At 47.3% G+C, this 15,264-nt stretch overlaps 1 protein-coding gene across 1 annotated transcript; it reads right to left on the bottom strand.

Moving 5' to 3' along the window:
- Window positions 1-130: 130 nt before the first annotated feature.
- LOC138801906 (uncharacterized protein DDB_G0286299-like) lies at window positions 131-13,034 on the bottom strand (the record flags this gene model as incomplete). The annotated part of the gene is made up of 9 exons (XM_069985002.1): window positions 131-947; window positions 1,859-2,013; window positions 5,047-5,317; window positions 7,056-7,075; window positions 7,178-7,270; window positions 8,099-8,182; window positions 9,441-9,478; window positions 9,763-9,846; window positions 11,749-13,034. Coding segments are annotated over 8 exons (2,013 nt in total), but the record flags the coding sequence as incomplete, so codon positions are not given.
- Between the last annotated feature and the right edge of the window lie 2,230 nt (window positions 13,035-15,264).

Raw genomic sequence — 15,264 nt, forward strand, 5'->3', positions numbered from 1 at the left:
TCAGTAATAAGAGACGGCCGTCATTTCCCGCAATGATCCGGTGGTGGGGACACAGCTGTATATACAATACTGGGGTGACCGGTCCCATACAATGTCCTGTGGTGTCCTCATAGTGATGGGATCTCTGTGGTATAAGAGAGGAGGATCATCCGGGGGATCTGGGTGTCCTCATAGTGATGGGATCTCTGTGGTATAAGAGAGGAGGATCATCCGGGGGATCTGGGTGTCCTCATAGTGATGGGATCTCTGTGGTATAAGAGAGGAGGATCATCCGGGGGATCTGGGTGTCCTCATAGTGATGGGATCTCTGTGGTATAAGAGAGGAGGATCATCCGGGGGATCTGGGTGTCCTCATAGTGATGGGATCTCTGTGGTATAAGAGAGGATCATCCGGGGGATCTGGGTGTCCTCATAGTGATGGGATCTCTGTGGTATAAGAGAGAAGGATCATCCGGGGGATCTGGGTGTCTTCATAGTGATAGGATCTCTGTGGTATAAGAGAGGAGGATCATCCGGGGGATCTGGGTGTCCTCATAGTGATGGGATCTCTGTGGTATAAGAGAGGAGGATCATCCGGGGGATCTGGGTGTCTTCATAGTGATGGGATCTCTATGGTATAAGAGAGGAGGATCATCCGGGGGATCTGGGTGTCCTCATAGTGATGGGATCTCTGTGGTATAAGAGAGGATGATCATCGGGGGGATCTGGATGTCCTCATAGTGATGGGATCTCTGTGGTATAAGAGAGGAGGATCAACTGGGGGATCTGGGTGTCCTCATAGTGATGGGATCTCTGTGGTATAAGAGAGGAGGATCATCCGGGGGATCTGGGTGTCCTCATAGTGATGGGATCTCTGTGGTATAAGAGAGGAGGATCATCCGGGGGATCTGGGTGTCCTCATAGTGATGGGATCTCTGTGGTATAAGAGAGGAGGATCATCTGGGGATCTGTAATAAAGATCAGCACGTACAGTATAAATATACGGGAGGGAAGCCCCATGGGCCCCGCACTCACCCTCACACAATAGGAACTTACTTGTTTTCATAGGATGTTTTTATTTCTTAATCACTGTTTATACTAAGTAATAATACAACGCACGCCCACAACACTCCGATATAACAGATAATAGAACCTCAGGCCCCTCAGAACAGGGGCCTCCCAACACAGCATGCCCATAGCAATCTCCTGCAGAAATCACTACATTGTGGTCAATGCTCCCCTCCTCCCCTCTCTGCACACTGACCTCTGCACATAGAACATGCCCACTACACTCTCCATTATTATTATGTAACTTTTACAGCTCTCCCTGTACAGATCACAGAGCATGCCCACAACCAATCAATAAATGATAGTTAATGTTTACTCCCACACAGTGACCTCTGCATAGGTCACAAAGCATGCTCACTTAATTCTTCCATTGAAGTCAATCAGTAAGCTCCAGACTCCAGGTTCCTATGTCCATGTGGTTTGGGTACATGCAAATTTCTTTTCTAAAACATGTAAGAAAATGATATGGTGGCAGCCATCTTGCCTGAGCGGCTCTGAAAGAGGTGGAGCAGCAGCTGACCCTCTAAATATGCATAGAAAATAAAACTAAATATAACAAAAATATGAATAGTCACTATCTGGTTATCTCGCCCGATGAGGGTGACCCCCACCCTGTAGACCTTCCCTCCTTACATACTTACCCTTCTTCCTGGCATAAATGCCTCACAGAACCCAAACCCTTCTTTTACCCATATAACCTATCCAGTATTTTATGGTGGAAATGGTGGTAACACGGGGACCTGTGAGGCGGTGGAGCTCCACCATTACATCAGGACACCATCCCTCGTGCTCGGCCAATGTCGGCACTCACCTCACACGGCCGTCACTACTAATGATCGCTGGAGGAGAATAAGAACAGTTCCTGGGCCTGACTCCGGATGCTCGGCTGGTTGCTGAGGATATTCTGCTTCTGCCGCTCACTGACGTCACTCAGATCATCGATAACCACAATCACATTGCTTCTTCCTGCAAAAGACGAGTAAAACGTTACGTAAAGCAGATGGCGTCACATTCATCATCACCACAGATGGTTCTCATGTCCGCTATTATAATAAAGGAGCAAGTGGTGGTTTCATCTCATATAGTGAGATGCTGAGGAGAGATGCTCCAGCTCCTCATCATACATAATACCATCACCCTCCTCCACACAGTCCTCCATCTCTTACCAAGTCTAGAGGAGAGATGCTCCAGCTCCTCATCATACATAATACCATCACCCTCCTCCACAGTCCTCCATCTCTTACCAAGTCTAGAGGAGAGATGGAGCTCCTCCTCATCATACATAATACCATCACTCTCCCCCATCTCTTACCAAGTCTAGAGGAGAGATGCTCCAGCTCCTCATCATACATAATACCATCCTCCTCCTCCACACAGTCCTCCATCTCTTACCAAGTCTAGAGGAGAGATGGAGCTCCTCATCATACATAATACCATCACTCTCCTCCACACAGTCCTCCATCTCTTACCAAGTCTAGAGGAGAGATGGAGCTCCTCATCATACATAATACCATCACTCTACTCCACACAGTCCTCCATCTCTTACCAAGTCTAGAGGAGAGATGGAGCTCCTCATCATACATAATACCATCACTCTACTCCACACAGTCCTCCATCTCTTACCAAGTCTAGAGGAGAGATGGAGCTCCTCATCATACATAATACCATCACTCTACTCCACACAGTCCTCCATCTCTTACCAAGTCTAGAGGAGAGATGGAGCTCCTCATCATACATAATACCATCACCCTCCTCCACACAATCCTCCATCTCTTACCAAGTCTAGAGGAGAGATGCTCCAGCTCCTCATCATACATAATACCATCACCCTCCTCCACACAGTCCTCCATCTCTTACCAAGTCTAGAGGAGAGATGGAGCTCCTCATCATACATAATACCATCACCCTCCTCCACACAATCCTCCATCTCTTACCAAGTCTAGAGGAGAGATGCTCCAGCTCCTCATCATACATAATACCATCACCCTCCTCCACACAGTCCTCCATCTCTTACCAAGTCTAGAGGAGAGATGCTCCAGCTCCTCATCATACATAATACCATCACCCTCCTCCACACAGTCCTCCATCTCTTACCAAGTCTAGAGGAGAGATGCTCCAGCTCCTAATCATACATAATACCATCACTCTCCTCCACACAGTCCTCCATCTCTTACCAAGTCTAGAGGAGAGATGCTCCAGCTCCTCATCATACATAATACCATCACTCTCCTCCACACAGTCCTCCATCTCTTACCAGTCTAGATGAGAGATGCTCCAGCTCCTCATCATACATAATACCATCACTCTCCTCCACACAGTCCTCCATCTCTTACCAAGTCTAGAGGAGAGATGCTCCAGCTCCTCATCATACATAATACCATCACCCTCCTCCACACAGTCCTCCATCTCTTACCAAGTCTAGAGGAGAGATGCTCCAGCTCCTCATCATACATAATACCATCCTCCTCCTCCACACAATCCTCCATCTCTTACCAAGTCTAGAGGAGAGATGCTCCAGCTCCTCATCATACATAATACCATCCTCCTCCTCCACACAATCCTCCATCTCTTACCAAGTCTAGAGGAGAGATGCTTCAGCTCCTCATCATACATAATACCATCCTCCTCCTCCACACAATCCTCCATCTCTTACCAAGTCTAGAGGAGAGATGCTCCAGCTCCTCATCATACATAATACCATCCTCCTCCTCCACACAATCCTCCATCTCTTACCAAGTCTAGAGGAGAGATGGAGCTCCTCATCATACATAATACCATCACCCTCCTCCACACAATCCTCCATCTCTTACCAAGTCTAGAGGAGAGATGGAGCTCCTCCTCATCATACATAATACCATCACCCTCCTCCACACAGTCCTCCATCTCTTACCAAGTCTAGAGGAGAGATGCTCCAGCTCCTCATCATACATAATACCATCACCCTCCTCCACACAATCCTCCATCTCTTACCAAGTCTAGAGGAGAGATGCTCCAGCTCCTCATCATACATAATATCATCACCCTCCTCCACACAGTCCTCCATCTCTTACCAAGTCTAGAGGAGAGATGCTCCAGCTCCTCATCATACATAATACCATCACCCTCCTCCACACAGTCCTCCATCTCTTACCAAGTCTAGAGGAGAGATGCTCCAGCTCCGCATCATACATAATACCATCACCCTCCTCCACACAGTCCTCCATCTCTTACCAAGTCTAGAGGAGAGATGCTCCAGCTCCTCATCATACATAATACCATCACTCTCCTCCACACAATCCTCCATCTCTTACCAAGTCTAGAGGAGAGATGCTCCAGCTCCTCATCATACATAATACCATCCTCCTCCTCCACACAATCCTCCATCTCTTACCAAGTCTAGAGGAGAGATGCTCCAGCTCCTCATCATACATAATACCATCACCCTCCTCCACACAGTCCTCCATCTCTTACCAAGTCTAGAGGAGAGATGCTCCAGCTCCTCATCATACATAATACCATCACCCTCCTCCACACAGTCCTCCATCTCTTACCAAGTCTAGAGGAGAGATGCTCCAGCTCCTCATCATACATAATACCATCACCCTCCTCCACAGTCCTCCATCTCTTACCAAGTCTAGAGGAGAGATGCTCCAGCTCCTCATCATACATAATACCATCACCCTCCTCCACACAGTCCTCCATCTCTTACCAAGTCTAGAGGAGAGATGGAGCTCCTCATCATACATAATATCATCACCCTCCTCCACACAGTCCTCCATCTCTTACCAAGTCTAGAGGAGAGATGGAGCTCCTCATCATACATAATACCATCACCCTCCTCCACACAGTCCTCCATCTCTTACCAAGTCTAGAGGAGAGATGCTCCAGCTCCTCATCATACATAATACCATCCTCCTCCTCCACACAGTCCTCCATCTCTTACCAAGTCTAGAGGAGAGATGGAGCTCCTCATCATACATAATACCATCACCCTCCTCCACACAGTCCTCCATCTCTTACCAAGTCTAGAGGAGAGATGCTCCAGCTCCTCATCATACAGGGAGTCGGTGACGTTGGTCACATTGATGCGTCCTCTGTTCTTGCTGTGATACAGGATCCCGAATGTGCAGCTATTCACGTCCTCACAGAACTGCAGGAAGCCATTGTTGCGAATATAATGAGGCCGGACGTTCTCTACGACATTCTGGAATTGTCCAGACTCCAGCCTGGTTTTCAGCCATTCATATTCGCTCTCTGATGACCTTGAAAATATCCCGATTGTGTGTCTTCTCTAATAAAGGTAAAGCATGATGATAATAAAGAGCATAAAATACATATAGTCTGGAAAAGTCTACCCAATAGTCACGTAAATGACACATTCAAAACACTTAATGCGGGGGGGGGGGGGGGGGGGGGGGGCACAAGTAGTATCCAGGGACCCTGACATGGCACCAATTCAAGGACATTCGATTCTCGTGACTTCTGCCATACATACAATGGATGGTTTCCCAATCTAATGTTCTGGGCATTCAGCTGATAAAGTGGAAATAATAAACTGCGGGGACAGAGATCAGTAACACCACAAGACAAAGGTATGGGGAGAACATAGACACCTGGCGAGGACATAGATACTGGGGAGGACATAGATACGGAGGAGGACATAGATACGGAGGAGGACATAGACACCAAAGAGGACATAGATACTGGGGAGAACATAGATACGGAGGAGGACATAGACACCGGGGAGGACATAGATACGGGAGAGAACATAGACACCAAAGAGGACACAGATACTGGAGAGGAGTTAGACACCTAACGAGGACATAGTCACTGGGGAGGACATAGAAACCCGGCGAGGGAGAAGATAGACAACAGAGAGGACATAGACACCTGCCGAGGACATAGACACAGGAGAGGACATAGACACAGGAGCGGATATAGACACCCAGCGAGGACATAGATACTGGGGAGGACATAGACATCTGGCGAGGACATAGACAACAGAGAGGACAAAGACACCAAAGAGGACATAGATACTGGGGAGGACATAGACATCTGGCGAGGACATAGACAACAGAGAGGACATAAACAACAGAGAGGACAAGGACACCAAAGAGGACATATATACTGGGGAGAACATAGATACTGGGGAGAACATAGATGCTGGGGAGGACATAGAGACCTGAGAGGACATAGATACTGGGGAGGACATGGAGACCAGAAAGGTTATAGATACTGGGGAGGACATAGACAACAGAGACGACATAGACACCGGGGAGGACATAGATACTGGGGAGGACATAGACAACAGAGACGACATAGACACCGGGGAGGACATAGATACTGGGGAGGACATAGATACCGGAGAGGACATAGATACTGGAGAGGACATAGACAACAGAGACGACATAGACACCGGGGAGGACATAGATACTGGGGAGAACCTAGACACCAAAGAGGCGACAGATACCGGAGAGGAAATAGACACCAGAGAGGACATAGACACCTGAGAGGACACAGATAGTGGGGAGGACATAGAGATCAGAGAGAACATAGATACTGGGGAGGACATAGAGACCAGAGAGGACATAGACACCTGGCAAGGACATAAATACTGGGGAGGACATAGACAACAGAGAGGGCATAGACACTGGGGAAGACATACTGGGGAGAACATAGACACCAAAGAGGACACAGATACCGGAGAGGACATAGACACCAGAGAGGACATAGATACTGAAGAGGACATAGACACCTGAGAGGACACAGATAGTGGGGAGGACATAGACACCGGAGAGGACATAGACCCCCGGCGAGGATATAGATACTGGGGAGGACATGGAGACCAGAGAGGACATAGATACTGGGGAGGACATGGAGACCAGAAAGGACATAGATACTGGGGAAGACATAGACACCGGAGAGGACATAAATACTGGGGAGGACATAGACAACAGAGAGGACATAGATACTGGGGAAGACATAGACACCGGAGAGGATATAGACACCCGGCGAGGACCATTCCTTACCCAATACAGCCTATAGGTATCTATATTTAATAAAGAAAGAAGGGAAAAAAAATTGTTACTGTGAGTGATGTAGACTGAATAGAAACCCAAAAAGTTATAGAAACTCATAGAAATCTACTTACTTGTCAGTATCCCCAGGATGGCCTTGAGTTTTTCTTCGGCTGAGGATGTTCTCGTCTCTTGTTCTTCATCCGTCACATTAGTACCAGTCTGTTCTAAAACCCAAACAAAGATAAAGAGGGATATGATGAACGCTGACGCCATCTTACAGGAAGGGTCTGGGACGTCGACTGAGCTGTGGGATAGACGTGAGGCAGGTCACAGATTCGTGAACGTTGGTGGTCACTGCATGCGGAGCGGTTACTGATGAGGACTCCATGCTAGCTCTGAATTGAGTGAAGGTGCCGTCTCCCGCCTCGGATGTAAAGCTTTATTATATAAAAGTTTAGAAGAAGTTACTTGGAGGTGTTTCTTCTTATTGAGCATTACTTTATTGGGTTGCAGGTTCCAAATTCACACTCCATAACGAAGAAGAAGGAGGAGGGCAGCTAATGACTTAATGATACCATAGAAAATAGACTGAAAGTTAACCGAGATCACCAACCATCACCACCATCCTACGGGATCACAAGCAAGTCATCAAGTCCCCATTTATACCCAATAGCACCTGAGAAAGTGGCACTGAGGGAGTGCAGGCACTGAGTAGAGTGAGGGCACCGAGGGAGTGCAGGCAATGAGTAGAGTGAGGGCACCGAGGGAGTGCAGGCAATGAGTAGAGTGAGGGCACCGAGGGAGTGCAGGCACTGAGTAGAGTGAGGGCACCGAGGGAGTGCAGGCACTGAGTAGAGTGAGGGCACCGAGGGAGTGCAGGCACTGAGTAGAGTGAGGGCACCGAGGGAGTGCAGGCACTGAGTAGAGTGAGGGCATCGAGGGAGTGCAGGCACTGAGTAGAGTGAGCCTTCTTCTGGAGGAAGGTTGTCACCTTGTTCCTGGCAGTGAGTGCCCTGACTCCCTACCTCATCTTATAGGTTATGGTCACTTACCGTCTGTATCCAGGTTCTCAAAGGTCTCATCATCTGACCCAGCTTCTCCATCTCCACAATCCCCACTGGCTCCTCCGGTCACATCTAATTAACAGAATAGATACATGACAGGTTCTAGGATACAAGGACTTCAGAACAATGGAGGATTTACTTAGCTGGAGGCACCAGAATATTGGCCTAGGTTATTAACCATATTCCTACGAGTGTATGTAAAATTGTAGGCAATTTGGTTTCGGGGGTGCTGCTAGGATCTACAATCATCTGGGGCAGGTAGATAAATCTTTACACACTGGAGTGCTTGACCTTTGTGCTGAGGAGGTGCTTGAGAGTAGCAAGAGAGAGAGAGGTAGTTGTAGCAGTGCTTGTAGAATAGAGGAGAGGAGTTTGCCAGAGGAGACCCAACCCAGTGTAGCTGGAACCTTTAGTGGATATCTTTGTAGTAAAGTGTTACTTGTACTTGTGTATAGACTTTGGTCTGACCACCTTCTGCCCCCTGGAATCGTCGAACCCATTCCAGTAGGGTAGAACAAGCCCCAGCCGTGGTTATCTGGGTGTACCTAGGCGTCTGAGGTGTCCCAGTTACCTGCACTGCGCGATAGGATACGTAGGCCTTCTGTACTGTATGCTTTGTCCTAGCGAGGCTAGTTTCTTTGTAGTCAGGATACTGCCCAACTCTTAGTAGATGTGTTCCTGGCATAGGTCAGGGTGTTTCTTGGTTACCTCTCCCTTTAGGGTGCTTAGTACTGCATAGTAGACATAGCGGTAGTTATAAAGGAACTGGTTGTCTCTAACTGCATCTTTTCACTCAGGTGACTAGACCAGACTCCTCTGACTGAATCTGTCCCTGACAGGGGTCCTGGCATCAGCCTGGCACTTGTTAACTACAGCAGGAACAGTGGTATTTGTGTCCTTACTCTGTGAGAATCTGAATAACACTGAGACTACGTTGCACTTTCTCTACCAGTGTGAACTCCTCCTACATGGGCTTGTATTGTGCCTCTCTGAGTGGTGGGGATACGTGTGTGCAGGAGAAAGGCAATAGGTGAGAAGGAAAGAGGACCTCCAGTTGTTCAGCATAAAACACATGGTACAGATAAAACATTACATCCTTCAGCTGTGCACATAAATAAGGACATAGACAACACTGACACCTAGTGGGGAAACTTAATATTTTTCAACCACCACTTAACCTTAGAGAAAAAGGCTTATTTGACAGGTGCACAAGAGAGAGAGAAAAACCACCAGTGAGACACCATATATACTGTAAGCTCAATGGAGGACAATGCACAACCCAGGTCAACTGTACTGGACTACACCACCCATCATCCTCACTAATAAATACCTGATGTCTGGTTTGTATCTGTATCATTAGGATGAGCTCTGTAACAAAACACAAAGATGTCAGATGACGGCTCCTCCTGTATATACCGCATACACAGTATAATGTGACCTCTGTATATATGCATACCGCGTACACAGCATAATGTGACCTCTGTATGTGTATATATATATATATATAAATATATATATATATATATATATATATATATATATATATATATATATATACACACCGCATAGACAATGTGTTACATGTTATTGTGTATGATGTGACACATTCATCACTCAGCTGCTATATGGAAATTTAAATGGGAAATACTTACAGTGAATATAAAAATGATACAATCGAAGTCTTACATTTAGAGAACATTGAGATTAGAGACTCAAAAACTGATGAACTTTGTGATCTGTGAAAGAGAAAAAAAAAACACTATAAGTGACAGGTATGTGGTGTGTGCAGAATGATGGTGCATTACAGAGGTGATTGATCCAGATATCCTGCAGGGTAAAGGAACAACACAACAAGCGACCCCCACACACACATCATCCAGCATATGGTCACTTGTAGAGACTGTCCTGTCTCCATGATGCCTGGCCCTGTCTGATGGCGGTATATGCAGGGATTCCGGCCTCTCTGATGGCGGTATATGCAGGGATTCCGGCCTCTCTGATGGCGGTATATGCAGGGACTCCGGCCTCTCTGATGGCGGTATATGCAGGGACTCCGGCCTCTCTGATGGCAGTATATGCAGGGACTCCGGCCTCTATGATGGCGGTATATGCAGGGACTCCGGCCTCTCTGATGGCAGTATATGCAGGGACTCCGGCCTCTCTGATGGCAGTATATGCAGGTACTCCGGCCTCTCTGATGGCGGTATATGCAGTATATACCAGAGAGAGGGAAATGCAAGTGTCCTTGCTCCCCAAAGTATTCCATAAAAATCAATAAAGGATATTGTACTTTAACAAATCATCTCACCAACACTACATAGACGCTACACTGCATAGTCTTCCATAGAAAATACACTACATAGACTTATACATATAGTGCGCCCTCTGCTGGACACTTAATGTGAATTACACCTGATTCATGACATCACAGGTTTTCTTTAGGGAAATTGAAGCCTGTCTGATCTACTAAATTTAAGGAAATAGCTCTATATGTGCATTTAACATAATTAATATACATTAGGAGTTTGTCTAACTTTCCTAATGTAATAACATATTAAAAAATATGCTTTGGCCAGAGTTGTCTTTCTTTCTTTCTTTCTGTCTTTCTTTCTTTCTGCAGTCCTGGCATTTTTTTCCCCTTACTTTGTTTACGACGTTCACTGTGCAGGAATAGTATTGTTATATTTAACTAAATTGGACAATTGCGCACACTACGATATATAATATGTTTATTTACTTATTTTTATGTGTTATATATATTAAACGGGAAAGGGGGTGATTTACACTTTCATTGGGTGGGGCCTTTGTCATATTTTTGAGAAACTTTTTGTATTGTTTTGTTACACTTTATAAGTCTCCCTAGGGGACTATTACCAGCAATCATTAGATTATATAATGTGCCATTACATAACATAGATCAGTGTTATCTAGGATCCTCCCATAGAGTCTGCCTGAGGCCTTAGTCAGACTCTATGAGAAGATTGCCCAGCTGACTGCATGGAGGAAAGTATGAGACCTCCAGCAGACTGGGAAAACAATCAGGACCCTGCTAGTCACACTGTGGGGGTCCCAATCGGATAGTTACAAGTGCGCAACTCCTGTCACTGACACCTAAACTGCACAATCACAGTGTTTAAGGGGTTATTGATGGGTGGGAGCACAAGCACCGCTGCCCACCACTAACGTTGAGGGCACTCATGTGCCAGGGAGATGGGAGAAGGAAGAAACGCTACACCAGGCCAGGTGTGTTTGTGTGTGTGTGTGTGTGTGTGGGGGGGGGTGCGAGGGTCATAGCTGCTGCAGTCCACTTTCCTGCTCCTGGGCTAATAGTAGTGGCGTACTGTGTAGGCAGGGGGGGGGGGGGGCACTGTGGCAGTTGCGTGGTCTGCCTACATGGTAGCATGGCTGTACTGTTACTATCTGGTTTTACTCTTCTTATTGTGTATGGAAATGAACCCAACATAGGCACATCAGTCTCATATAGGCCATCTTTAGACTTTTAAAGTCAATTGACTCCTCAGGCCACACACCAGCCTCCTATTTTGACGTGAATAGCCGAATGCTTGCACCAAAGCAATGTGTGAATGGACTTAAATATACAAAATAGACAATAGAGAAACAATATACTGTATACTTACATCATCTGTAGAGCGGTGTGATTTTCTACAGTCTCTGCTGATGATTTGTTCTGTGACATTGCTGGATCATTCTGGTTCTCTGCCGTCTCTGCTGATTTGTTCTGTGATGTCTTGGGATCGGTCTGGTTCTCTGTAGTCTCTGCTGATTTGTTCTCTGACCTCTCCTGATCAGTCTGTGTCTCATCCGTCACAGACAGTCGTTTTTCCTCTAATAGATGTGGATCAGTCTCTTTCTCTGATGTCTCTGCTGGTGGCTTCTCCTCTGTTTCTGGATCAGTCTCTTTCTCTGATGTCTCTGCTGGTGGCTTCTCCTCTGTTTGTTGATCAGTCTCTTTCTCTGATGTCTCTGCTGGTGGCTTCTCCTCTGTTTCTGGATCAGTCTCTTTCTCTGATGTCTCTGCTGGTGGCTTCTCCTCTGTTTCTGGATCAGTCTCTTTCTCTGATGTCTCTGCTGGTGGCTTCTCTGTTTCTGGATCAGTCTCTTTCTCTGATGTCTCTGCTGGTGGCTTCTCCTCTGTTTCTGGATCAGTCTCTTTCTCTGATGTCTCTGCTGGTGGCTTCTCCTCTGTTTCTGGATCAGTCTCTTTCTCTGATGTCTCTGCTGGTGGCTTCTCCTCTGTTTCTGGATCAGTCTCTTTCTCTGATGTCTCTGCTGGTGGCTTCTCCTCTGTTTCTGGATCAGTCTCTTTCTCTGATGTCTCTGCTGGTGGCTTCTCCTCTGTTTTTTCTGGATCAGTCTCTTTCTCTGATGTCTCTGCTGGTGGCTTCTCCTCTGTTTCTGGATCAGTCTCTTTCTCTGATGTCTCTGCTGGTGGCTTCTCCTCTGTTGTTTCTGGATCAGTCTCTTTCTCTGATGTCTCTGCTAGTGGCTTCTCCTCTGTTTCTGGATCAGTCTCTTTCTCTGATGTCTCTGCTGGTGGCTTCTCTGTTTCTGGATCAGTCTCTTTCTGTGATGTCTCTGCTGGTGGCTTCTCCTCTGTTGTTTCTGGATAAGTCTCTTTCTCTGATGTCTCTGCTGGTGGCTTCTCCTCTGTTTCTGGATCAGTCTCTTTCTCTGATGTCTCTGCTGGTGGCTTCTCCTCTGTTGTTTCTGGATAAGTCTCTTTCTCTGATGTCTCTGCTGGTGGCTTCTCCTCTGTTTCTGGATCAGTCTCTTTCTCTGATGTCTCTGCTGGTGGCTTCTCTGTTTCTGGATCAGTCTCTTTCTCTGATGTCTCTGCTGGTGGCTTCTCCTCTGTTTCTGGATCAGTCTCTTTCTCTGATGTCTCTGCTGGTGGCTTCTCCTCTGTTTCTGGATCAGTCTCTTTCTCTGATGTCTCTGCTGGTGGCTTCTCCTCTGTTTCTGGATCAGTCTCTTTCTCTGATGTCTCTGCTGGTGGCTTCTCTGTTTCTGGATCAGTCTCTTTCTCTGATGTCTCTGCTGGTGGCTTCTCCTCTGTTTCTGGATCAGTCTCTTTCTCTGATGTCTCTGCTGGTGGCTTCTCCTCTGTTTCTGGATCAGTCTCTTTCTCTGATGTCTCTGCTGGTGGCTTCTCCTCTGTTTCTGGATCAGTCTCTTTCTCTGATGTCTCTGCTGGTGGCTTCTCCTCTGTTTCTGGATCAGTCTCTTTCTCTGATGTCTCTGCTGGTGGCTTCTCCTCTGTTTCTGGATCAGTCTCTTTCTCTGATGTCTCTGCTGGTGGCTTCTCCTCTGTTTCTGGATCAGTCTCTTTCTCTGATGTCTCTGCTGGTGGCTTCTCCTCTGTTTCTGGATCAGTCTCTTTCTCTGATGTCTCTGCTGGTGGCTTCTCCTCTGTTTCTGGATCAGTCTCTTTCTCTGATGTCTCTGCTGGTGGCTTCTCCTCTGTTTGTTGATCAGTCTCTTTCTCTGATGTCTCTGCTGGTGGCTTCTCCTCTGCTGTTTCTGGATTGATCTCTTTCTCATCTGCTGACATGTTAGTTGATACGTCTTCTCTTGCCTCTTGTCTTCTCTGTCTTTCTTCTATCAGAGTTGATATTTTGCTTTGTGTTGAGTCTGAATCTCCTGGCCGACCCACCTTTCCATATGTTTGGTTTTCTGGATGGTCAGAGGATTTATCTCTGGATTCTTCCATGTTTATTGTGTCTTTGTCTTTGTTCTCGTGAAGGTTTCCGACTTCTCTTTCTATAGATGGGTCCAGGTCTGTTCTATCACTTTCCGGCTGTTTGTTTTGATTCAGGACAGAGTTCTTTCCTCTGTGACTTCCTGCTCTCAGGTCGGAGGTGACAGAGATCGTACCTTCAGCTCCTCTGATCACAATGGAGAAAATACCTTCTCACTATTTTCCTACAATAAAAAGGTTACATGAAAAAATGTTAGAAACAGAAAACCGAGAAGCCTCCTGGTCCATTTACTTCAGTCTTATATGGTCTGTATCTGAAGATCGATATATGTATATACTGAGCAGGTTACAGTCCCTAACCAACCACATCTGCTGGAAGGATGAGAGGTCAGATGTCACTGGTCCCTGCCTTCAGCTGTGCCATTTCTAGACTTCAGTCACACACTACAGCAACATCTAGTGGTCATCTTTGGTAATGCAACAGCTACAATAAGACCACAGCAAGTACAGACTTTTACAAGGGTGTAAAGAACAGCAACACACACAGTGGGACACATCCTGCTGTTCCTGGTCATTGCTGCCTTTGGTTCCTGCCCGTGGTTCCTGCGGCCTTTTATTCCTGCCTTTGGTTCCTGCTGTTCCTGGTCATTGCTGCCTTTGGTTCCTGCCCGCAGTTCCTGCTGACTTTGGTTCCTGCCCACGGTTCCTGCTGTTCCTGGTTCCTGCTGCCTGTGGTTCCTGTCCATGGTTCCTGGTCCCGGATGCCTTTGGTTCCCGCCCACAGTTCCTGCTGTTCCTGGTTCCTGCTGCCTGTGGTTCCTGTCCGTGGTTCCTGCTGTTTCTGGTCCCTGCGGCCTTTGGTTCCTGCCCACGGTTCCTGCTGTTCCTGGTTCCTGCTGCCTGTGGTTCCTGTCCATGGTTCCTGGTCCCGGATGCCTTTGGTTCCCGCCCACAGTTCCTGCTGTTCCTGGTTCCTGCTGCCTGTGGTTCCTGTCCGTGGTTCCTGCTGTTTCTGGTCCCTGCGGCCTTTGGTTCCTGCCCATGGTTCCTGCTGTTCCTGGTTCCTGCTGCCTGTGGTTCCTGTCCATGGTTCCTGGTGTTCCTGGTCCCTGCAGCCTGTGGTTCCTGTCCATGGTTCCTGCTGTTTCTGGTCCCTGCGGCCTTTGGTTCCTGCTGTTCCTGGTTCCTGCAGCCTGTGGTTCCTGTCCATGGTTCCTGCTGTTCCTGGTCCCGGCTGCCTTTGGTTCCTGCCTCTGACTGCTATCCCGGTTCCAGCCATGAGTCCTCCTGTGTTCATGTCTTCCTTCCTACGTGTCATCGGCTGCCTGCACCCCCCTATATCTGCCTGCACCCCAATATACCTGCCAGCCCTCCCATACAGCCTCAGTGTTCTGGTAAATCTCACCTCCTTACAGCATCAGGCCTCCGCTGCTCC

The sequence above is a fragment of the Dendropsophus ebraccatus genome, chromosome 9 (assembly GCF_027789765.1).
Source record: "Dendropsophus ebraccatus isolate aDenEbr1 chromosome 9, aDenEbr1.pat, whole genome shotgun sequence".
Lineage (NCBI taxonomy): Eukaryota > Metazoa > Chordata > Amphibia > Anura > Hylidae > Dendropsophus > Dendropsophus ebraccatus.